Source organism: Thermobia domestica, chromosome 12, assembly GCF_964235325.1.
Source record: "Thermobia domestica chromosome 12, izTheDome1.hap1.1, whole genome shotgun sequence".
NCBI classification, from domain to species: domain Eukaryota; kingdom Metazoa; phylum Arthropoda; class Insecta; order Zygentoma; family Lepismatidae; genus Thermobia; species Thermobia domestica.
The window spans coordinates 129333694-129360625 of NC_137465.1; the positions used below are offsets into that span (position 1 = coordinate 129333694).

The following is a 26932-nucleotide window of genomic DNA, read 5'->3' on the forward strand; positions in this document are numbered from 1 at the left end:
TGATGAAATCTAAAATTCGATTTTTTTTTACGCTCACCATAGTTTCTTTTCTTTGTTCGTCACTTGAAACTAATGACTAAACACACATTTCAACGTTTCTGATACTTGATATAGAAAGAGAAAGAAAGGCGTAGAGGGTGAGTTGAACTCGCGCCGGGACACCATCTTCAATCTCTCGGCCCGGGAAAAGTTTGCTCATAAATCATAATGCACAAAGTATGCCACGAACAGCCATATACGTGAGAATATAAATATAGTAATCATTCATCCTTATTCTTCACGCGAAAAAAAGAAAAAAAACAGCGTGCTTTTGTTAGTACTCAATATAGCAGTTTCAAGTTCGAATTTCAAGAGAAATACCGCTTATAAGTGTTTGCGATGAGTAGTATTCGGAGGACAAGCAATTTGCTGTTCAGCGAAGAAAGTAGTGAAGTACTGTGCATTTATGGTGTGTCATGATACCTCAACAGTTTGAGGAAAGAGACTGTTAACGGATAGGCTATTAAAGCGGAACGAACTAATGATTAACCTTGAGAGAAATGCGTATGGAATATTCAAATGGATTTTTTTTTAAATCTGGTTAAATCGAGAAAAAATAAATAAATTATTATTGAAACTGATTTTCCTTAAAGGTTGTTTCCAGCTCCAGGATTTAGGATTTAGATTTCTGGGCTTTCGGAATCTACGGCCATTTAGCCCGTCACGTATGAGCGATGACGCCCCTTGGCGAGCACAAAGCTTTGTACACTTTTTCGACCGAGTGCCCCCACCGGAGTCGAACCCGGGACCGCTCGCAGCTAAAGTGAGAGCGTTAGTGACTACGCTACACGGGGTCACACTCCACCATACTTAATACTCTCTCACGGAAGGAAACTTTGCATATTGACCAATCACTTTAGGTTTTAACCTTACAAAAAATTAGTGTGAAACTAAAAATTGTTTTGTTCTACTTGATGCCCTGATCAACATATCAAAGTTTCCAAACTCTCCGCTGTCCGCGTCATGGGTTTCCAGGAGATTTAATGCCTAAAGAGCATTGGAAAAAACGCAAGTTATCACTTAAATGGTTGTTATATGCAAACGGCAGGGCACAAGAAACTCAAATTAGATTTAAACGAAAGAGAGCTATCATATATAAGCTTTAAATTCAATTTCATAATGCCTTATTTTCACTTTATGTGGTATCACATTAAACGATTGAAGTCTACAAACCTTAAAAGGAAAACACCTTTATTTCGTTTTTCTCACTCTGGATGCTTCAGTATCGCAGATAATGCAAAAATGTGTGGTATAAAAATTTTCTACGCTACTTTACCTTTCCATTGATACACATTTCGTGAATACGCAACCAGTAGTTGCTGAGTTATAGGCTCTTGAAATGAAACAACAAAGTCCAATGTTATCGTATTAGTCTAGGCCCGTACAAATTTTTCAATCATAGACTCGCGGGAAGTTAGCCCCACCCACTTCGGCGCATTTTTAAAAACCGAGTGCAAAAAAAAAAAAAAAAAAAAGTGCTACTCAAAATCAATAATTACAAAGAAAAAAGTACTATCATGGAAAGCCCCGAAGTTAAGAGCTTTTATGGGTAGGTCCAGAATTATGCTCACTCGCCATTATAAACAATCGATTTACAACCTACTTTAAAAAAATGTGCTAACAGTGTTCTTCGAAAACAATACTAATAAAAAATATGCTATCACTCAAACCCTCAAAATGAGGATCCTTTTTCGAGGGAACCCCGGCAGCTCTCTCCGCCCGATTTGGCATACTCTTTAAAACTCAGTCAAAAATATGTGCCAAGAATGTGCTGTTCAAAATCAATAATTATAAAAATGTGTTATTACGAAATGCCCCGAAATTAAGGTCTTTTGTGGGTGGGCCCAGAATCACGCTTAGCATGCTACTATGAACGATTGGTTTCTAACCTACTCAAAAGAGTACCAATAGTGTGTTCTTCTCAAACTACATTATTGAAAAATGTGTTATAACCCAACCCCCCAAAATAAGGATCTTGTCCGATGGGTACCAGCACTGGTCCCACCCACTTCAGCCTACTTTTTAAAACCCTCCAAAATATGTGCTTGAAAATCAATAATTAAAAAAAAAAATGTACTATTACGGGAAGCTCCGAAATTAAAGGTGTTCTTCCGAAAGAAGAAAAAATGTGCTATCTCTCAACTCCTCAAAATACGGTTTCTTTGGAAGGAGACCCAGTATTTTGCTATTTTAAAACTTTTTTTTTAAAGATGGAAATTTTGGTCTCCAATAATTATATATATATATATATATATATATATATATATATATATATATATATATATATATATATATATATATATATATATATATATATATATATATATATATATATATATATATATACTAGCTGAACCTGCGCTCTCTACACAGCGCATCATTCGCATATGAGCATAAATATCATTTTCATTCCTCACAACATATGTACATGTCCCTTTACAGACACAAGTGAAAGACGTATTGATTTTTAAAAAAATCGTCAAGGGGTATCATAAAGGGGAGATTTTTTCGATTATTTTATCTCAATATCTCGCATCGTTTGCAAAATTTGAGCCTACTTCCGGATGGAAAAAATGAAATCTTTGTGTTTTACGTCCCACGGTTATGCTAAAGGAGACGGTGATGATGAGTAATGAATGAAATTGTGGAATGAAGAAAGTGGGAGGAAACGGGAGAACCCCGAGAAAACCCACGCACTCGGTGTTTGTCCACCACAAAGTTCACTTGGCGGGAGCTGGGATCGAACCCGGGACCCCAAGCACCAGAGGTGAACGCTCTACTACCATACTTCCCATACTTCCGGATGGAGTTTCTAATTCATGTATGACCAGTGTTTTCTTTCTTCTTGCATGCAGTATGTAATAAGCAAATACATTACATATACAATTAATTATAATGTCAGTTATATATTGTGTTCATTGGGCAAAACACTCAAAAAATAAAGATTTATCTTAAGACTCGAGAAATGGTTATCCTTCCTTTTCCATTATTACCTATGTATTTGGCCATGGAACAAACGCCTGAGACATATACAACCCCAATATACAACATTGTGGTGTTGGAATGTATAACACATAGGATATGATGCTTAATTTTTTTTTTTTAATTTCAACGTTTCCAGCGTACCCTAAAAAATGTAATAAAGAAATAATGGCCATGTTTTTTAAAAAGAAATATTCAATTAGAACTGGACAATCTATGCAAAATTTTCAATCGATCAGTGAAAACGTTATCTTTCTAGAGCCTATAGTTTCCGAGATCTCATTGTCGAAAGGATTGGCCACAAACATATAAACATAGTTTAAAAGAACTGGGAAGATGGAAGCACAACTCATATGCATTGGTTTTAGAGAAGGCTTATTAAAATACAAAGGCCTTGAACAATAATTTTATATCATGAAATTTATGAAAAAGATATAGTTAACTAATTTAGACTATTTAAAGTACAAATACTTAAAATGTTTGTCTCTGTTAAACGTGAAATCACACATAACCATAAATGAAAGATTTGAAAGCTAAAGTTATAGGTTGGAGCTCAGGCGCGTTTAATTGCTATTGTAGCATTTTAATAGATAGATATAAAGACGTGCTAGCATGGAAACCTCGGAAGTTAAGTTGGAATGCTAGAATGTAAAATTATAACGTGAAGGCAAGACGTCACACGGGAATCTTCAAATCGAGAACGAGAATAGATTGTTTAAAAGGAATATCTACCATCAGTGACGTCGGAAGTATTTTTCAGCTGGAGGGGAGGGGCAAACTGATTTTGAACTACTGTCTTGAAAATACGCGGGAATGTAACATAGGTAAGATAATACGAATATATGTTCGTAACGTAACAGTAATTGGATTTGGTTGGCCAATAATAATAATAATAATAATAATAATAATAATAATAATAATAATAATAATAATAATAATAATAATAATAATAATAATAATAGTAATATAAGGCAGCTGTATGTTTCGTGAGGGTAAAATTTCGATCTACGAGAAGCATCTTGGTTTACATCTTTAAGATTAATTAATCCAGTGCCAGTTTTGTTCTGGATTTTAGTATGGTGCAGAAATTTCCCACCATTTAAATCACAGTTAAAAACAAATAAAATAGCATAAAATGGACTACTTACAAAAAATGGATGTTTGTAACTACAATTTTTACCATTATGTATACATATTTTTAACTGTGTTGGAAATGTCCACACTGACATTATTCAGACAATGGAATTCGCTTTTCGAATGTGCTCTGAATTTGTCTGTGGCCTTTTTCCAATTTTTTGAACCCTATAGCGAGAAAAGTCAATTCAACTCCTACCATCAGCATTTTACCTGACAAATGATATGCCTTATACAATCAAAACACAAAACATTATCTCTAACTGTATTATAATGTAACTAGGGAATGCATGATAAGATCTGCGTGCTGTTCGTGAAAAATTGAAATCCTTAGTCGGCTGAGTTTTACTTTCTAAAACAAGAATTTCAAACCTTTTCCCGTGATCGGTTACACATGATCTTTCATCAAGTTGTTTAGGTAAGTCCTGTGAGGGAGTGTTGGGGGAATTTGTCGTGACGCTTTGCTCAATTTGCTGCTTGGAGGTGCTCGTGGAATCTTGTATTGTATTTATTTCTTTTGTATGAACTTACAAGTACGAGGAATGTCCTCAAGTAAATGTAACATGCGTCATATGTACAAAAAATTTACATGAGTAAAATAAAGTAATATTACCTTGTCATGATATTTACGTACTCCTCAATCGTATAACAAGAATTTTCTAGTAGAAATAATTTTAACTTTTGTCTGAACCTTTTCATATTTTCTTCATACTTTATATCAATAGGCAACATGTTGTACAACTTAAGTGAGTTACATTGCAGAGAATTCTGAGATGCATTTTTATGTGAACTTTCTGTACCAATGCTGGCACTGGTTGTTGGTGAAGTTTTTTCATAAACATCAGGAAGACTTGTATTTTCGACACTTTCTTTGTTGATTGTATCAAGAAGGGTTCTTTATCAGTCAGACCTAAACTAAGGAACACATGTGAAACATATGCATTTCATTGCATCCGTACATAAACAGCAAACGATTTAGTAACGCAAACTTAACTCTTTCATTTCAATGTCACTGATTTACAGGTTCCAGCACTCTCTCCTACAAGGCCTAAGTGAACGTGATGTGATTTGGAGTTCAGGCGATCGGTAATGCGTAAACTGAGTGCTCCTTCCGAGATTTTTTTTTTTTTTTAATCAGTGTTCACTTTGATTTCTGTCGTGCTGGTAAAACAATGATAAAAGAACCCAAACACAAATATCACGTGAATCAAAATTTCAGTTTTGTGAATAATAATTGTGCTCTGAAAATTTGTTGCTAAGGTTCGCCAACTAGTAATTAGACTATCGACTTTGTGAGTGAGATACGATTTGAATTTTTATAGGCCCTTCAGCAAGTTTGGCTATATCGGCCCTTCACGTGACTGAGGGTTGACGTAGCTCGGCGAGCACACAACCCAGGAAAGAAACAGAGTAAGGAAAGGAGAAAATAGTTAGAAGAGGAAGTCACGGCCCCTAAAGAACGTACCATCCCAGCATTTGCCTGAGAGAAACCGTGAACTCAGACACGGTGGCCGCTTCGGTTTACGTTACCACTATGCCACGGTTGTTCGCTATCGACTTTGTGAGGTTGATAAACTAATAATTATAATGCTTGCAATATTCTACAAAAACAAATCATTGGGTTCGCAGCAAACTGAAAATTATTTACAGAAACACTTATATTTTGATTTTTAATCCAAGAAATTAAACATAAAGGAAATGTTTCTACCATGGTGTAAAATTTAGAAGAGCTGTCGCATCAGTTAAAAAAAAAAATGTTGATTTAGTGTATCTTGGGTAATACAAAGAAAATAAATTGATTGTTAGATAAAGGGCACCCTATGCGTCAAAACATTATACCGTATTTGTATAAAATAAAAGGCACACAAACATGGGGAAAACAAAATTCATAAAAGAGTTGAGTTGATTTTAGTTTAGCGTCCCTTTCAGCAGCGAGGCTATATGAGACGTGGACCTACTGATTAACGTGGAATCCGAACCACATGAGCTCCCGCCGGGAATCGAACCCGGGTCTCCCACGCCAAAGGCGCGTACGCTAACCGCTTAGCGACGAGGGAGCTCAAATTCATAAAAGAGGAACACCGAAACGAACAATAGGCTATTATTACACCAACGCAGTTGGTGCACTAACTCAACTACGAACAAGTACACTACATAATTTCTAAATGTTACGACATTCTTTTAAAACCATACTGTATATACGTACGTATGCAATGGTAATTTCTGATTCCCATTCTTTGTTTCTTTTTGTTCAAGAATTAAAAAAATAGTACTCTGGAATTCTCTTATGATTATTGCAATTATTCCATTAGCGTTACCCAATGATAATGAAAAATACTGATTCTGATATTTTTTACATACTACTCGTACATAATTAGTTCATAGAGATAACAACCACTGCTTAAATAGTCCTTTGCAGAAACGCTAAAATAGACTGTTGCTACTTTCTATAAGAATGAATATAGGTTACTCATTTTTCTGAAAATAATTACATCCCGTTTTGTATTTTTATTTTACTCTTTGTTTTGTCCAAAAGTCATATATCATAGGTCTAAGTTTCACCTCATGCTTGCACTTTTAATATAAAAACTAGCCTTTGGCTAGCTGGGGGCTCTGCTCCCAGACCCCCGAGTCTGCTCGGCCTACGGCCTCGCATTTCTTATCTATTGGTCTTTGCATCAACAGTGAATTTCGTGAACTTGCTCTTCATATTCCCTGAATCTGCACATCCCGGGGCTTCGCCCCTACACACTGTCTTTGCTCGGCCTACGGCCTCGCACACCTTGGATCCACAATTCTATCGTTTCTTTTCCTAAGGTTTTGTATCTCAAGAAAACGCCCATTTAAATAGCGAGAGAATTTCTTCATCCCCCTTTTATACCCTAAAAATTAAAAATATTCACTTTTGGCAATTTTCCTATCGGTTAGTTCTGGAAGGCTACAATCATACAAAATTTCATCGTTCTAATCCCGCCGGAAGTGCCTAAACATTGTGGGTTGTAGAAGACGTCCCATATAAATAACATGGGAAAGATTTTTCAGTTCCCCATAAAACCACTTTACGGTTGGAAATTTTTATTTCTGATGATTCACTTACGTAACGTAACGAAAACGTACAAGCATACCGAATTTCAAGTTTTTATTCCAATTCTAAGTTTCTCAAACATGAGATTATAGGTCCAAAGAAGACCAATTTAAATAACATGGGGAAATTCTTCATCCCCTCTTTAGACGCCCCAAAAGTTAAAAATATTCACTTTTGGCAATTTTTCTGTGAGTTTGTCCCGAAAAGCTACAATCATGCCAAATTTAATCATTGTAGCGCTTACTGCTCTCAACGAGTCGGGTCGGGTCGGGTTGAAGACCCTACCCGATGACCCGACCCGACCCGACTGACCCGAACCGTTTGAGAGCACTATGGTCACGACACTGGGTGAAGGCCAAAATGCACTCCCATTGGGAATTAAACCCGGGCCACGTGTAACGAAGTCTTACACGTTAACCACTAGCTAGATCAAGCGGGGGATTTGTATATGCATCTTAATAAATATTTGGCACTTTTGAGGTTTGGTTATTTCTTTTTATAACTGATACCAATGTCCGACGTGGGAGAATTTTTTTTCTTGCTTTAGTTCTATGTGACGAAATTTTTCTTCAAGGTCAGTGTTCTCACCTGCTCGGACGGCAGGGGGTCTTCTCGGAAGGCAGTAGCAAGAGTCATCGAGATATGGACATCATTGAGATATTTATATAATAATTTCCACTTCAACCCCTCCGCCCTTTCTCGTCGATTTTCAAAAAATCCTTGCTTAGTGGTACGTCCAGGGGCGTCATTTAGGGGGCAGGAGGGGGCAATTACCGATCCAAGTTGGAGAAATACATATGTTTTAATCGATTGTCTACTAACTACTAGTACATAACGTGAAAATCTTATGTCGGTGGTGCTCTTGCGCCCCTCAAGCGAAGTCTGAAATGACGCCTCTGGGTACGTTACCTACAGATCAAATTGCACTGGCTAAATTTAATTTTCTAGTTTCAACGGTTTGACCTGAGTGGTGATCAGTCACTCACTCACTTCATTTTGATAGATAGAGAAAAGGGGGAGCAATAACCCTTTACAATTCATCAAATGACGCTCCTGGTCCACTTTTCATGATACAGCTTCTGTTATGCGTCACTCGCATTCTAGCATGTCATTTGTCAATGGTTGTCTTCTTGGGATGTAAACATTACGTCCATCTGTTAATCATTTTATAAACGGGTGTAATTTTAACATGTCCTGTAATTATGCTGATGGTCTTTCTCCATATGAGAATAAGGGAAAACTGGGACTTGATGAAGTAAGTACTTTTAGTCATGAATCTTCATTATTGTATTTACTTCTTTTCGTTTACAACTGGCAACTGAGCCATAATGATCTCGACAATCAACGGAGAAATAAGAAATACAATTCAACATTTATTCAATACGCTACGTTAGCATAGAGTAATGGATAATGGGTATAGCCAATTTAAAAACAAATAATCAAATACATTTGGTAAAACATATGTACTATTATAAGTAAAATACTCATGAATAGCCTATCATATTATGGCTACAAAATCATGTTTTATTGACAAAATGGATTGAAAAAATGAAATGAAATCTTTGAGTTTTACGTCCCACGGTTATGCCGGTTAGGCTAAAGGAGACGGTGAAGATGAGTAATGAATGAATTGGTGGAATGAAGAAAGTGGGAGGAAACGGGAGAACCCCGAGAAAACCCACGCACACGGTGTTTGTCCACCACAAAGTTCACTTGGCGGGGGCTGGGATAGAACCCGGGACCCCTAGCACCAGAGGTGAACGCTCTACCACTGAAAAATGGATTGAGTATAGCCCGCTCCCCCCAGTGATTTTTAACGAATCATAGTTATTCTAACGGTTCATATTAGTTCATAATGAATCGGAATCACATGTTATAAAGATTTAAGATGTAAATCTTGTGGTAAGCAGGCTTTAGTATAAGTAGTAGTAGTAGTAGTAGTAGTAGTAGTAGTAGTAGTAGTAGTGGTAGTAGGAACGGGTTAGAAGCCCCGCAGGGGTTGGTTGGGTTCTGTTCTCGATATAAGTAGTAGTAGTAGTCGAAGTAGTAGTAATAGTAGTAGTAGTACTAGTAGTAGTAGTAGTAGTACTACTACTACTACTAGTAGTAGTAGTAGTAGTAATAGCAGTAGTAGTAGTAGTAGTGACTCTTACAGTTCCGGTGACAAAGAACTGGGGGGAGCGGGCTATACAGAAGCCGATGATAAAATTTGGACGTCAGGCGGTATGGTTAGGGCTATGGGGGTGGGGGCACTTTACAATACACGCTCCAGCTGAACATTTAGAAGTAGGACAGCTTTTAAAAAGTAGAGTAAGTAGGATCAGTTTTGCTTAAAGTTAGAGAAATTTGGACCCATCTTGATAATTAATCGAGTGAAATTTTTCGTGTCAGAGTAAGGATGCCAATTAAGCGAGCATTGCAAAGTTTCCCTCTAGGACCGGTGCTGTTTGAATTTGCAGAGCTTCAAATGTCGTGAAAAAATTGCATATTAGAATTATGTGGAAGCGGATGAACTATTTCGCGGAGAGGTACACTTGTTATGATATAATGGCGCGAAAGGCAGTGTCGAAATGGCTCTTTTATGTCAAGGCTGTGACATAGATTGTAAAATGTACAGGAAAATTTGGGCAAGTCTTTAATTTGCCCATTTCATGTCAAGAGCAGAACCTAACGAACCCTTGCGGGGCTTCTAACTCGTTCCTACTACTAATGCTTATACTATGGGTCCGTATAGTGAAACTGCACGCCTAACATAACACGTTCTAAAATAACTTAATTTAATCCAACCAAATAGAACTGAATGCAATACATTTGGTACTTCCTTTGATTTTCAAATTGGTCCGGCCATACAGCAGTAATGCCCATGTTAGTGTTGGAGTGTACATAGAATGGTAACATAGGCTTAGGAATTTATACGGTAAGCCTTGCCAGCTTTTGAACACAAAATATTACTTATAAATAGGTTAAATTAGATTAGGTTAGATTAGATTTCGTTCACTTAGTGTATAGGTTTGGTGCGGCAGGGCTTATCGGAACATAACCCGAGGCTTATGTTACAGTACACTTACATTATTTATATAATTTCTTATAATGGCAACGGTCACCTTATAAATGACTCTTTATGCATTACTGTTTCTTTTTGGAGTAATAGATTTTGTGCGTAAAAGTTCCCATTTGTATGTTCTAGGATACGCTCATCGACCTAAGTTTAGAGATGCCCCTCCAGTTTCAAACCTACAAAAGAGCAGTTAAAACATTAAAAAATGTTAGGTTTGACTATACTAGGCTAGTTTATGGTAGGTTTGCTTAGTTTAACGTAGGTTAGGTTACCTGGTAAGACTTAAATTACACTTGACTTGACCCGGTTCTCATAGAGGGGGCGCGGTGGCTCAGTGGTAGATCATTCACTTCCGATGCTTGGGGTCCCTGATTCGATACCAGCTCGCGCCGTGTAGACTTTGTGGTGGGCAAACACCGTGTTCGTGGGTTTTCTCGGGGTTCTCCCGTTTCCTCCCACTTTCTTCATTCCACCATTTCATTCATTTTTCATCATGACCGTCCGGCATAAACGTGGGACGTAAAACTGCATGATTTAATTTCCGGGTCTCATAGAAGCTTCAATTATCACTTAAATTCATAGAAAATAAAAATTCAAAAGATTCTCTTCATTATTCTTATATAATTGTGTAAAACTCAATGAGGAAATATCATATTAAACCCACCGATTTGCTATCCTATACGACTACCATGCTGCTGAATCATCAAATACTTCCGCGTCTTGCAAATTACCCATTCCTACATATCTTTTCTCGTATTAAACATAGTTTCTACACGCCTAAACATTACATAAGAACTCCAAATCATCATTTCTTACCTCATTTCTCTTGTAAATTTTCCTAATTTTTATAAAAAAACAGAGGGGCATATCTAAACTCCCCGCTCATCTGCATCAAAATATTTATAAGAATATGGTTATTAGCAGTGATGTAATGCTAGAATTTTTTAATAGGTACATTAGACTTATTTTAAAAGCCTAGCGTATACCCACCCAACATACAGGCTTTTTTTTTTTTTTTAATGGAAGTATGGATTATAAAATTTTTAAGTCGGTATGTCGTCATTATGTCTCCGGTATTGGTTATTAGTGTAAAAACCATTACAAGTGGTATTTCCACAGTCCCTTTGCTCATGCTCCCCAACAACTTTGGCCTGCCCTGATGCGTATTTTTTTTATTTATTTATGTCAATAAACCAATAATACAGAACTATAACTTAGAAATCAGAGTAAGAGAACAAATAATTATAATGAAAAAGACACGTACTGAGATTTGTATAGGTAGCAAAATATGGTGAAGCCTGTTCTTGTGATGAAAATAATGGTGGTGTTTAAGATTTTTGTCAAATGATTTCACTGAGGGTAATACTAGTATATATAATAATGGGGGTGTTCCACTAACCACCATAATAAACTATTACGTTTTCTTGGGCTCCTGTACTGCTCCGGGTAAAAGACGATTGTATTGTGAGACTGTATATCGGATCTTCGCAAGCAGTATTTTAAACGGGCAAAATAACGAATAGATACAATTGTTGCTTGTAGAGGAAAACTAGCAAAGGTTATTGAGTTTTTCGCATGAATAATAGTTTTTATAGCACTTCAGTTTGCACGCACATAATCAATCTGTACGCATCTATTTGATCATATGTCAGGAAAATAAGACCGCAGAATGTGTTAGGGAGTCGTTTAAAGCATTTATATATATATATATATATATATATTATTTGATGGCGCACTGTACTGTAAAAGATTACGTACAGGATAGTCATGTTAAGTTTTCAACCAAAAAAAGAAAAATGATCAATTACGATATATTATGTTACTTCCTGAGTATTGTTCCCAATAGAGGTACGTACATAAACGATTTTTAATGTGGTAAAAGTTTACTGGCTTATATATTATGTTTACAGGGATACGGTATTGTTTTTATTCGACCGACTTGTAGGGGGAAACAAGACAACACAACAGAATTTTAGGATTTTTTTTTTCCTTTTTGACTTAATTCTCGATGCAGCTTAAGAATCTGGGTGCCAATATTTCGGAAATTTACACTCAGTCCACGATGGAAAAGATGAAATTAATCTTTTAGTTTGACTTCCCATCGTTTTGTCCTCTACGTGAAAGAAGATGGGCGATTAATGAAAGGTAAATGATGATGAAATTAAATTTTTGTGCTCTCCCACCAGGAATCGATTAGTGTGTTTGCTACTACCAAAGCAAGAAGAAGTTCACTTTTGTTTTCCTAGTGGAATTGCAGGCATTATTAAACCTTTTACCTATACTCACGATAAAACTATGTTGTGTTTACTGTAGACTAGTATTTAATAGTTTTAGTAATTTTGGTTTTTATTTCGGATACAAGAGACACGCTATAACGTTTTGTGTTCTTTTTGCTTACACATACTCGAATAAGAACAAATAAGATGAGGGATTTTAAAGATTTTCTTGAACCCAAAGGCGTAAATACTTAAATAGGGGCCCATATTGTAGAGTAAGTGTGCTATTGCTCTTAACCTTAGAGTCTTACGGTACAGATCATTTGAAAGAGAAAGAAAGAAATACTCCATAAGACTGCATATCACAAACAAATAGATTTTTTTCTAGTAATAACATAGCATTTATGATAACTAACAATAGTTTATGGAAAATGTTTTAAAGATATATACATTTTTTGCTGGTTACAAAATACTTGCTAACGCAAGTTCAGTGTTACAGAAGTTAAGCCTCATCCATTTTTCCGCTTAAGGTTCCTGTGAACTCCCCCTTGTCCGAGCACTTCGCCTTTTCGCCACCAGATGCTCACTTTTTCATTTAGCAATCACTGCTGGTACCTCTACTGGGAAGAACTGAAAGATCGTACCGCTCAGTTTGAATGTGTCCAGGATATCCACACTTGAAGTGGGCGGGGAGAGGAATCCAACAGTTTTTTTTTTTTTTTTTTTCGTGCACCTGCAGTCAGTCAGAGTCTATTTATACAAGCCGTGTTGTTCAGCCGCAGGGCAAAATCTCAACCATTGATGAGTAACATAAATCTTTTCTTTTTGCAGGTAGGAATAGAGTTTTGTACGAAAAACGGGAATTAGGTTGCAGAGAACGTCATTCACATCGCGTTGACAAATTATCTTTCGTACGTTTATCACATGAAACTCTTTTCTTTTTTGATTATTACCAGAATATGAGATAAATAGAACCTAAGTGGTTCTTTGTATACAGAAAACAGACAAACAATACTAATATTTTCTTACATATCAGTATTATATGATTTTTTTTCTGAAGTGTATGATGCATGAAGAATGGACAAAATGAATTTTGACTTTTCTATTTGTCCCTATCCTTCTGAGTAGAGAGAATGATGTGGCACAACTAAAGGGCCTGCAGGGCCCGCAACATTGAGAGGCCCAGAACAGAAAGAGGCCCATTTCAGTTTCGAAGTTAAACTTTATAATGTTAAGATGTTAAAAATTATGTGATGTTCCAACTATATCTCATTTTTACCTATGAAGACGGTAACACCTGAGCGATTATTTAGTAAATTAAATGCCAACAAAACTTTTACTGACCAGCGAAAACATTATGACCACTCGCTACTTTTTGAACGAAATCATCGGGCTGAGATAAGAGCTACAAGGCATAACACAACCGCGCGCCAAACACGACAAGAATCTCACTCGAATGGGGAAGGACGACGATATATCAGGGTGACTAAGTGGCTGGGAGCTTCATTTCGGAAACAACGCGACTTGTCGAGTTTTCGCGATCTGCCGTGCTTATGTATTTCAAAGATGGGAAAAGAACAGTGAAACCAGCATCGAACCAAACAACAAAAAGTGGGACTACCTCACCTCATTAAAAATGTCGGATGTCGTAGACTCTCGAATTTGGTATAGCAGAATAGACGAAAACTATAGCACAATATAATAATAATAATAATAATAATAATGTGCATTTTTTTTGCATATGAGCAAGTTGTGACTCACTAGATAGAACATGGAAAGTCAAAACTGTTCTCTGTAAATTTTACGTGACTCATGAATGTGGAAAGAGGGAGTCCGTTTAACATTTTTGCGGGGAGGCCCATTCGTCCTTACTTACGCCACTGAGAGAATGTAAGGTAAAATAATAACACCAATATATACCGGTATATATATATATATATATATATATATATATATATATATATATATATAGATAGATAGATAGATAGATAGATAGATATAGATATAGATATAGATAGATAGATAGATAATCCTGGCGCAACAGTCCCTTGTGATCTGAGCCTGCAGCGGGCTTATGTTAGTAGTAAGCACAACCACACCCAACGTCGCCGGCTGTCTAGATTGAAGTCCGCTATCTTTTAGTTTCCTAACTTTTCTCTCGATATTTGGTCAACACAGAAATGTTTGAGTGCCACACCGGGAATTAATCCCTGGACGATGCACACCATATCACTTTCGCTGATCATTTGATAAAATTCAGGTTAGGGTGGTACTGAATTAATTTTGGAATATGCCATTTCTCATAAGGTAAAGTTCAAAAGGTATTGTGACATAATTAAAAAGCTCATTATCAACCACGTATTCTTGCCTCTAATATCTCTAAAAAGTTTTCGAGTTATGTGTCAAAAATGGTTGAAACACTTGAAGTTAGTTTAGTAACTTGAAGAAGATAGTGGACTTATACATACATGATTAGAATTGCTCCAATTTTTATTTTTATTCTTCTTTCTCGTAAAGAAATACAAAATCATAATTTCAACCATTTTGGTACATTTTTCATAATTTGAAGCGCGAACAGCCGGTTTCTTTCCTTACGTTTTGAACTTGGGATTTATATTCTCCTTGTCACTTATCGTGAAAGTCATATAATAACATGGGTCACAAAGCTAGAATATCTTATGCGACAGAGGTAATGACAATTTTTGTCATTTCATCTCTCAAGATCTGTTAAATTTGACATTTATTGAATGATATCGGTTTTATAATACGAATAAATTTTTCGCAATAAGGTGCGTATAGTGGTCGTAAGAAATGGCAAAAGCTACCACTGACCTTTATAGTTTGACTCATGCTTTTTCGATCATGGTATTCCTCTTAAATTTTGCAAAGGACAGTATCATTTTAATTATCTTAACCTAATTTCCTAAAGCATCTCATTCGTACGCTAAAAGAAAGATTTCTGTTTTTTATGTATAAGAATTCAGGGGATGCAAATTTATTCAAAATTCCTTTACAATTAAAGCCGCCTAAACAGATATTCCTTCGAAATTTCTGTATTTTGAAAACAATTCACGATTTCAGTTCTTTGTATTTACTTGTTTCCATGTTTATTTATATCAATACTGTATGATCAGTTCCCAGAATTATTTTAGTTCCCCGGTAAATCCATTTATAACAAGCTCCAAATACTGCTACAATTTTAATGTGGTTTCAGGAGAATCTGCATATCTCATCCTTTTGTTACTCTCTATATATTCATCTACTACGTAAACAAACATCAGTGAAAGAAAGAGGCTGAGAGCTAACATGTGCTCCGCGAGGAACGTTGTCATACCTTGCACTGATATATCTAGAGAGTCTAGTGTTGCCACAAGACGAAACGAGACAAGACGAGACTTCTGGCTGTGTCGTCTCGTCTAGAAAAGATGTGTCCGTCTCGTCTCGTATCGAATGGTTCTGTCTCGTCTCGTGGTAACACCAGAAAGGCTGAGGCCCACAAAAGAGCTGTTAAACCAAGTGGTTAAAATTATAACTTTTAACCTAGTTTGGTTAACAGAGCACAACACAAAACACGACTGCAATCCTCCAGCAACGACTGCTTAGTTTCGACTGAACCCGTAATTACTTCGATAGGAACATTTGTCAATACCGTCAGTACAGACGAAAGGCAAGATTTCCCCATTTATTCTGATATCCTTTTTTCAGAACCCCTGGCGCCACTTCAACACATAAGGAGGCCTATGTAACTTTCCCATTTAAAAAAATGGTTTATCTTCGAATAACAGCATAAAAGGATAAAAAAGATAAATTTTATTGTCAAATCAGAATCTTTTTCGAAACTCAGTGTCGAGAAAGGCTGACACGTTTCTGTCTTGGTTCGGAACGAGAAAGACCATGAAACAGTAGTTAGTTACTGATAAAATTGCCACTTCTACGCATACTTGTACTTCTATTAAAGGATTTTTATACGTAGATATCTCCACCAGCCCTCGGAATAAAATCTTCTGAAACACTGATCTCAATGAACGCTTTACATTGTATTTGAATCTGGAGCACTATCACAAAATAATTAAACTTGAATCGATTGAAAAATGGAAGTGAAAGCTGTTTGTAAGAATCATTTTTAAAAAGTGCTTTAGGTATTCCCTGTTCTTTGTAGGGTTTGAAACGTTGAATCATTTGGATCATTTGAAATAATAAAAGATGGTATACATTTCGAAGGCAAATAATTTATTCCGAGTTAATAAATTTTTAAGCAAATTCAGAAACTGTGTTTGTATTTTTCGAGACACGAGACAAGACGTTTTACGAAACGTTTCGTATTGTATCGTGTCTCGTTTCAAAGAGTCCTGTCTCGTCTCGTTGCAACACTAAGAGAGTCTTACGCATTATCTTTCCAAGAAAATGAGCTAGAAACTTGAAAAGCACATTCAGTCAATTGTTATCATAGAATATACTATGGGCATAGCCGCTGATGTGTAGAAGGTGACACAGGCGGAATTTGTTTTTGGCGAGTTGGAAAAGTGGGGCTCTATTATTTGGATTGGAAACATTGGTTCAAAAATATTTTACATTTAGCATACATACATATACACATATCATACGCACACACACACACATACGTACATGTGTGTTACATATACTTTAATTAATGTGTGGATCTAAGGACAAGGTCCGGTTCGCCCACCCAAAAACCGCCTCTGGGAGGTGGATTGGAAGCGCACCCCTGAAACATAGAATTATGCTAATCGTAATCTTCTGAGATAGACTATCCCCCGAGGAATAAGTAAATAAATAAAAATAGTTTATTAATGTTTATCTTCCGTATAAGATCAATTGAAAAATTTTAGTGTCTCAACAATGAGAGCCATATACAGGTGATCCTGCGTTCCTGGCGGAACTTCCCTAGTTGCGGACAAAATTTCATACTATAAACTCTTTTCGGCTCTCTCCCTCACGGTAGTTTTTTTTTAATCTATTATCTACTCCCTTGGAGTAACTGTTGCTCTGTATTTTCACGGGCTTGCAACCGTCAGAATGAATATCTTGGCTGCCTTCCCAGCTACCCAATCAGCATGCAATAGATACATGCAATAACAATCAAATCCCACACAAACTACTCTACCCATCAAATATTTTAACATGGAAAGTTCTTTTACGCAACGTATTTCGTTTGTTTAAAATGGAATAGACCTAAATACATCTTTTAATGTTCTTCTGGAAATTCGATAGCGAGACCGCTCACATCAAAAAATGAGAGAATTAGTGCTCTGACAATCTGGTAGAAATACAACATGCCATATGTACATTACTGTGATTACGTTGCTATTTATTCAATGATTATTTTGCTTAGAGTTTTCTTACTCTCCAGGGTACTATTCAAGGATATACAATTACTTTTCACTTATGTCGCGAAAAAATATTCAGCTTGCAAATTTATTTCGAGAACTTCTCATTCCCTAATACATGTTTATACTCTCAATTTGTGCGTACAACCGACAAACTTAGAATCTCAACAGAGTTCAAATGTGAGGTGTCTGCTGTGAAACAAAGGTCAGTTATATGGGAGGGGATTTTAGAGTGCAGCTCTAGGAACACTGTGGGCTTTTAGAGTGTAATTCTAGGAACGCTGTAGGGGGCCATCCCGCTCCACCTGAGACAAAAAAAAAAAAAAAAAAAAAAAGAATGAAAAGAAATTGGCGGCACACAACTAATTCACACTGGTTACAAAGCAGGCACAACAAAGTTCTGAATGAAATATGTTTATTTTTTTGCACTATTCCATTTTCCGAACAATAACATTTACCGATGACTTGTTAGCCCCTCCACCACAGCCACCATGAAAACAAATTCAATCGGAATTTGGCCAGCTCGTTTGATCACGAATAATTATCGTTTGATCCCAAGCATAATGACGTATTACACACAATTTGGCTAGGGCTTGTTAGCCCTTGATAATCGGCATGTACCATTCCATAGACATTTCAATCGTAAATAGGTAAGCAAAGTTTCGTTAGTTTCTGGTAGAAAGTGTGGCAGATAAAGTTGATTGTATATTTAACAATGGTGGTCTTCAACAATGAAACTAACAACAATATGTGGAATCCACACGTACCATTGCCTAGATATTTCAATCTTAAATGGGTGTGCCAAGTTTGGCCAGTTTGTGGTAGAAAGTACGGCAGATAAAGTTGATTGTTCATTTAACAATGGTGGCCGCCTCTAACAATGAAAGTAACAACAATAAGTGAAATCAACACGCACCATTCCATAGATATCTCAATCGTAAATGAGTGTGCCAAGTTTGGTTAGTTTGTGGTAGAAAATATTACAGATAAAGTTGACTGTATATTTAATAATGGAGAAATCCAACCATTGTTTATTTAACAATGGCGGCCTCGAACAATGAAACTAACAACAATATGTGAAATCGACACATATCATTCCCTAGATATTTCAACTTTAAATGGGTGTGCAAAGTTTGGTCAGTTTGTGGTAGAACGTATGGCAGAAAAACTTGATTGTTTCTTTAACAATGGTGGCCTTCAACAATGAAACTAACAACAATATGTGAAATCGACACATACCATTCCATAGATATCTCAATCGTTCATAAGTGTGAAAAGTTTGCTTAGTTTGTGGTAGAAATTATGACAGATAAAGTTAATCGTTTATTTAACAATAGAGAAATCCAACGAATGTTTATTTAACAATGGTGATCTTCAACAATGAAACTAACAACAATATGAGAAAACAACACATATCTTTCCCTAGATATTTTAATCTTAAATGTGTGTGCAAGGTTTGGCCAGTTTCTGGTAGGAAGTATGGCAGATAAAGTTGATTGTTCATTTAACAATGGTGGCCGCCTCTAACAATGAAAGTAACAACAATAAGTGAAATCGACACATACCACTCCCTAGATACTTCAATCTTAAATGGGTGTGCAAAGTTTGGTCAGTTTCTGTTAAAAAGTGTGGCACATAAAGTTGATTTTTTATTTAACAATGGTGGCCTCTAACAATGAAACTAACAAAAATAAGTGAAATCGACACGTACCGTTTCATAGATATCTCAATGGTAAATGAGTGCGCCAAATTTGATTAGTTTTTGGTAGAAAGAGTGTAAGATAAAGTTGATTGTTTATGTAACAATTTAGAAATCCAAAGATTGTTTATTTAACAATGGTGGCCTTCAACAATGAAAGAACAACAATATGTGAAATCGACACATACCATTCCATAGATATCTCAATCGTTCATAAGTGTGAAAAGTTTGCTTAGTTTGTGGTAGAAATTATGACAGATAAAGTTAATCGTTTATTTAACAATAGAGAAATCCAACGAATGTTTATTTAACAATGGTGATCTTCAACAATGAAACTAACAACAATATGAGAAAACAACACATATCTTTCCCTAGATATTTTAATCTTAAATGTGTGTGCAAGGTTTGGCCAGTTTCTGGTAGGAAGTATGGCAGATAAAGTTGATTGTTCATTTAACAATGGCGGCCTCTAACAATGAAAGTAACAACAATAGGTGAAATCGACACGTACCATTCCATTGATATCTCAATCGTAAATGAGTGTGCCAAGCTTAATTAGTTTGTGATAGAAAGTATGGCAGATAAAGTTGACTGTTTATCTAACAATGGAGAAATCCAACGATTGTTTATTTAACAATGGCGGCCTCGAACAATGAAACTAACAACAATATGTGAAATCGGCAGGTACCATTGCCTAGATATCTCAGTTGTAATCCGATGGGAATGCCAAGTTTGGTCAGTTGGTGGTAGAAAGTATAGCAGATAAAGTTGATTGTATATTTAACAATGGTGGCCTTCAACAATGAAACTAACAACACTATGTGGAATCCACACGTACCATTCCCTAAATATCTCAATCTTAAATGGGTGTGCAAAGTTTCTTCACTTTCTGGTAGAAAGTACGGCAGATAAAGTTGATTCTTTGTTTAACGATGGTGGCCTTCAACAATGAAACTAACAACAATATGTGGAATCAACACGTACTATTTCCTAGATATCTCAATCGTAAATGAGTGTGCCAAGTTTGGTTAGTTTGTGGCAGAAAATATGACAGATAAAGTTGACTGTATATTTAATAATGGAGAAATCCAAAGATTGTGTATTTAACAATGGTGGTCTTCAACAATGAAACTAACAACAATATGTGGAATCCACACGTACCATTGCCTAGATATTTCAATCTTAAATGGGTGTGCCAAGTTTGGCCAGTTTGTGGTAGAAAGTATGGCAGATAAAGTTGATTGTTCATTTAACAATGGTGGCCTCTAACAATGAAAGTAACAACAATAAGTGAAATCAACACGCACCATTCCATAGATATCTCAATCGTAAATGAGTGTGCCAAGTTTGGTTAGTTTGTGGTAGAAAATATTACAGATAAAGTTGATTGTATATTTAATAATGGAGAAATCCAACCATTGTTTATATAACAATGGTGGCCTTCAATAATGAAACTAACAACAATATGTGAAATCGACACATAGCATTCCCTAGATATTTCAACTTTAAATGGGTGTGCAAAGTTTGGTCAGTTTGTGGTAGAACGTATGGCCGTTAAAGTTGATTGTTTATTTAACAATGGTGGCCTCTAACAATGAAACTATCAGCAATATGTGAAATCGACCCATATCGTTCCATGGATATCTTAATCTTAAATGAGTCTGCAAATTTTGTTTTGGTTGTTGTAGAAAGTGTGGCAGAAAAACTTGATTGTTCCTTTAACAATGGTGGCCTTCAACAATGAAACTAACAACAATATGTGAAATCGACACATACCATTCCCTAGATATTTCAATCTTAAATGGGTGTGCAAAGTTTGGTCAGTTTCTGTTAAAAAGTGTGGCACATAAAGTTGATTTTTTATTTAACAATGGTGGCCTCTAACAATGAAACTAACAAAAATAAGTGAAATCGACACGTACCGTTTCATAGATATCTCAATGGTAAATGAGTGCGCCAAATTTGATTAGTTTTTGGTAGAAAGAGTGTAAGATAAAGTTGATTGTTTATGTAACAATTTAGAAATCCAAAGATTGTTTATTTAACAATGGTGGCCTTCAACAATGAAAGAACAACAATACGTGAAATCGACACATACCATTCCATAGATATCTCAATAGTTCATAAGTGTGAAAAGTTTGCTTAGTTTGTGGTAGAAATTATGACAGATAAAGTTAATCGTTTATTTAACAATAGAGAAATCCAACGAATGTTTATTTAACAATGGTGATCTTCAACAATGAAACTAACAACAATATGAGAAAACGACACATATCTTTCCCTAGATATTTTAATCTTAAATGTGTGTGCAAGGTTTGGCCAGTTTCTGGTAGGAAGTATGGCAGATAAAGTTGATTGTTCATTTAACAATGGCGGCCTCTAACAATGAAAGTAACAACAATAGGTGAAATCGACACGTACCATTCCATTGATATCTCAATCGTAAATGAGTGTGCCAAGCTTAATTAGTTTGTGATAGAAAGTATGGCAGATAAAGTTGATTGTTTATCTAACAATGGAGAAATCCAACGATTGTTTATTTAACAATGGCGGCCTCGAACAATGAAACTAACAACAATATGTGAAATCGACTGGTACCATTCAGTAGATATCTCAGTTGTAATCCGATGGGTATGCCAAGTTTGGTCAGTTTGTGGTAGAAAGTGTGGCAGATAAAGTTGATTGTTTATTTAACAATGGTGGCCTCTAACAATGAAACTAACAACAATATGTGGAATCCACACGTACCATTCCCTAGATATTTCAATCTTAAATGGGTGTGCAAAGTTTGGTCAGTTTCTGGTCGAAAGTACGGCAGATAAAGTTGATTGTTTACTTAACAATGGTGGCCTCTAACAATGAAACTAATAACAATATCTGAAATCGACACGTACCATTCCCTAGATTTTGTAACGTCCATTAACCAGATTATATCCGTTTTTGCTTAATTTTTGAACTGTTTATTTTATATTTGATTGTTTTAATTTTATTAGTTGTATATGTTAACATTGGTGACGGTGGCGCCATCTATCGTTTTAGACACAAACTGTTTGGACGTTCTGAATAACCTTAAAGATAAAAATAATAAAAAAAAAAATAATAAACCCTTTCTGAGGTTTATTATATCACAACGAAAAGTTCAAAACTAAATACTGAAAAAGTAAATTTTTAGAAGAGTTGGGATACCATCATCACCAATCCTATTAACTAAAATTGAACTGGTACTCTTGTACCATATAACTTTATTACTTTGCTGTATCCCATATACATTAATAACTATTTACAATAATATTGGTTTCATATTTCTGTACTCTGAAATTAGCGTTTATAAGTTTCTTCCACTAGTGAGAGAAAATTCACTATAAGTCTGGTAATATGATCAGGCAACAATGATCCTCGCTTCGGCCATACATAAATATTACATACTGTTTTGTGTATAAGGCTGAAGATACATCAAGATTTTTACGAAGTAGAATATTCGCAAACATCTAGAATAGAAATAAATTTATTTACTATAAGTGTTAGATGTGTAAGTGCACTTACAGATAATTTAATTTAACGGGCAAGAATATAATCTGTTTAGCCCCCAAATAAAAATTTAATTTATTAAAAAATGAACGTCACTTCCAGCAATACGTTATAGTATTTTCGAGTGGTATTATATTGATAATACAAGCATGTGAAGAACTTATTTTGCATAACCTCTATTAAGCTTCTTTATTCCTCGGAAAGTCTTCTTTGCTTCTAGGGATACAATTAAGTAAGTACTTTTCTAATTTTGTTTAAAAACGTTATTTAAGTCAGAGGTGTGAATTTACTCCTCTCCACGTATTTTATTTTCTTTCTTTGATTGTGTACATCAGTACTAGTGTTAACCATAGATAGGATTGCAAATTGTAAATTAGCTTCGTGGATAACAATCGCCAATTTAAAGTTGAGTTGTGTTGAGTTGATTTTGAGTTTATACGAGACGTGGACCTACTGATTAACGTGGAATCCGAAACACATGAGCTGCCGCCTGGAATCGAACCCGGGTCTCCTACGCCAAAAGGGCGTACACTAACCGCTTAGCTACGAAGAAGCTCCGCCAATTTAAAGAGAAGCCTGCCTGTTGTTTATTTGAAGAGCTGCGAAAAGAGTATAAGTGCAAAATACACCAATTTTCCAACAGAGGCAAAAGAAAAGTTCTTTCTTTTTAAAACTAACTTTCCCTTTACATTTTTAATTTTCACACTTTCTTTTAATCTGGGATATACTGTTGTAATCACTCAGTTAATCCCAGATATGAATTTATCTCATTTTGATCATTTTTGATCATTACTCTTATTCTCGTATGGAATTGCAATTTATAGCCCATGAACTTCAGTTAGCACGTACGTATAGCAGGCGGGATGAAAAAAAAAATCATGATTTTTTTAAAATTAATTTTTGTTGATTTTTTTTATTTAAATCAAATCTTTCTCCTCGTATAATACAAGTCGCGAACTGAAGAAAAAGCATTAGGAATTAATATTAAAAAGTGAAAGTATTGGGGTTGAATTTTGAATTATTCCCAATCGTTAACCTATATCAATCTCAAACAATGTTTCTTAACCCTTTTAAATTATGGCTCTTTTTAAAGGTAAATTATAGACTTCCAATCAAGCAGCTACAGCATCATCCCTATTTATCCTAGGATCGTGGTACATACATCACTCTCTTTAGAATAGAACAGCTTTTGAAACTGTAACACTCACATTTCCCTATCATGTCCCTGAAGCGGGAAATTTTGAGAGTAATCGTTTTTTTTTTTTTTTTTTTTTTTTTACTTTTCTTTTAAAAAATTTTGATGCCCTCTGGATTCCCCTGTGTTAATGCACAGATCTCAAAATCAACTGGGAAATACTAAGGGGTGTACTAAATGTGTGTACAAAGTTTCACGCTTCTATCTTGAGTGTATAAGGGTGAGGAAACTATTTAACAATGAGCTAGGAACATTCCCACAATGCCCCAGATGACCCGGATATAATATAAAAATTTCCTCAGATATCCCTATTTATCCTAGGATCATGATTTGTACATTATTCTCTTCAGAATAAAACAAATTTTCAGACGGTACCCTTCAAATGTCTTCATCATGTATCTGGGGCGGGTAAATAACGAAAAAAGGAATTTCCAGTTAAAAATATCTTTTTTTTAATTTTTTACCTTTGTGTACCTCTCCCCCTGTTTTAAGGCAGAGAACTGAAACAAATCTGAAAAATACTGAGGGGTGCATTGAGTAAATGTGCAAAATTTTAATCTTGTAGGTGCAAAAGTAAGCCCGCGAAAAATATTCTCCAAATACCCCAGATTCCCGTATAAAACAGGATCTCAGGTAACAGTTTCCTGAGACATCCCTATTTGTCCTAGGAGCATAGTACGAGCATCATTCTCTTCACAATAGAACAGCCTTTCAAACGGTACCATTCATATGTCTCCATCTGAGGCGCGAAAATCACGAAAAAAGCATTTTTTTGTTAACAATATCCTTTTTTTAATCATTTTTGCCCCTCTGGACCCCGCTGTTTTCACGCAGAGATCTGAAAACATCTGAAAATTATTAAGAAGTGCACTGAACGTGTGTGCAAAATTTCAGTCTTCTGAATGCAAAATGTAACCCGCCAACTAATAATAATAATACGCATAACAAAAAATATCTTTTTAAATTGATGACGTCATCATACACTATACCTCAACGCAGAAAGACGTGAAAGCATATGTAACGTGTTCTAAAATGCCTCCAGTCTTGAAGAAAACGAAGTAAAAGCCTTATTGGTACTTTTTTAATCGAATAATGAAGATTCTACCCTATCACCTAAAAGTAGGTGATATAATTTAAAAGGTTAAGCATTAAGGAAAAAGTACAGCAACGTTTATCAAAATGACACTTTTTTTCACAAAAGTTACTGATATTTGGCAGGGGCCTATTTTTAAAAACACAGAACTAGCTTGCGGCATGCAATACATAAAAAAAAAAAGACAGAGAGAGGGGATAGGACCCCTCTAAATACGCCCTATTATCTGGGAACAAACAAACAGACACGCACAAAAAATAATTTTCGTCTTAAATGTCGATGGTGATTTCCCCGTTGGAATAGTTAACGATTTTAAAACCCAAACCCAATGTTACGAAAAGAAGAAAGCAGGATTGCTCCGTTACCTGTCCAAAACGGGATTTTCTCTAATCATCCTCTGCATGACACTTGTTTTTATACTATACTGTACATTTGAGTCTCATTGTATTATGATTATTAACGTCCATAATCGAAATAACAGAACAGAAACGGGATTTTACTTATTTTCACTTTAAATTAATTTATTTCGGAATTCAATTTAAATCACCGATTTTTATTTTTTTTTTTAAATAAAGTGATTTAAATCAGACTGATTTAAATCAATCCACCCTGATAGCAGGGCTCACAGTTTTCCTATTTTTTCGTATATTTTGGAAATTTATGTATATTTGTCTTATATATATTCTATTTTTTTTTATCTTGTCCTTTATTTCCTATATTTTTCAGTGATTGAATTATTACAAATACAGGCCAATTGCTAAATTGCTACATATTAGCAATATGCTTAATGAATTTTTTTACTGAGGGACTAGTCACTAATCCTCACTATTATTTTTTTTATTTGTTTTTTCCTATCCTTACATGTCCATTCTTTTTTTCTTTGTTTCCTATGTGCGTAGTCTTCTCCAAGGAAGCTTAGCTGATGAACCTTGCCATGCTCTAGTTTCTTATAACGCAAACTGTGTTAGTATTTTCTTTCAGTAGTGTGTGCAGTAGTATTGGCTAGGCATGAAGGTGTATTGATATTTACCAACATAATCCAACGCCTTTCCATATTGCTGTACATAATATGCAGGGTTCCCACACGCGTTCTGGAAAACCTGGAAATAAGAGTGTGTCGTGGAAACGCCCTGGAAAAGTTATGGAAAGGAGATGAATAGTGAAAATCCTGGAAATTATTAATAAACTGAAATTTGTTGTATAACAATTGTTAGAAGTATATATATAATTTGCAGAGCTATGACCAATGAAATGCTGTTACATTATTTATTTCAGAAGGCAATACGTTGAACAAATGATTCAATGTTTAATTAGATTCAAATATTTCATTGCAGAGAAATAAGTTATCAGTCTTCTTTTTTCATTAGAAAGATACGAAGCAATGAAGAATAATGTCAAAGTAATAATAATAATAATAATGCATTTTATTGCAGAAACATCTGAGAACATCAGATGTATTACAATCCTCAGGAATAGTTAGAGGTTGAAAATTTTAGGGTTACATATATAACAAACCATAATATACCATAATATAAACAAAGATCACTATATAACA

At 35.4% G+C, this 26932-nt stretch overlaps 1 protein-coding gene across 2 annotated transcripts in view; it reads left to right on the plus strand.

The window, feature by feature from the left end:
• Nucleotides 1–8284: 8284 nt before the first annotated feature.
• The window catches only part of Sirt6 (sirtuin 6), a 54894-nt gene continuing 36246 nt past the window's right edge, over nt 8285–26932 (plus strand). The window contains exon 1 of one of the 2 annotated variants that reach the window (XM_081734095.1): nt 8285–8495. In XM_081734095.1, the coding sequence (XP_081590221.1) occupies nt 8430–8495 (66 nt within the window). In that variant the 5' untranslated portion in view covers nt 8285–8429. Of the gene's footprint in view, nt 8496–8575; nt 8655–26932 lie in introns of those variants that run through there. The other variant, XM_081734096.1, reaches the window with a different exon arrangement.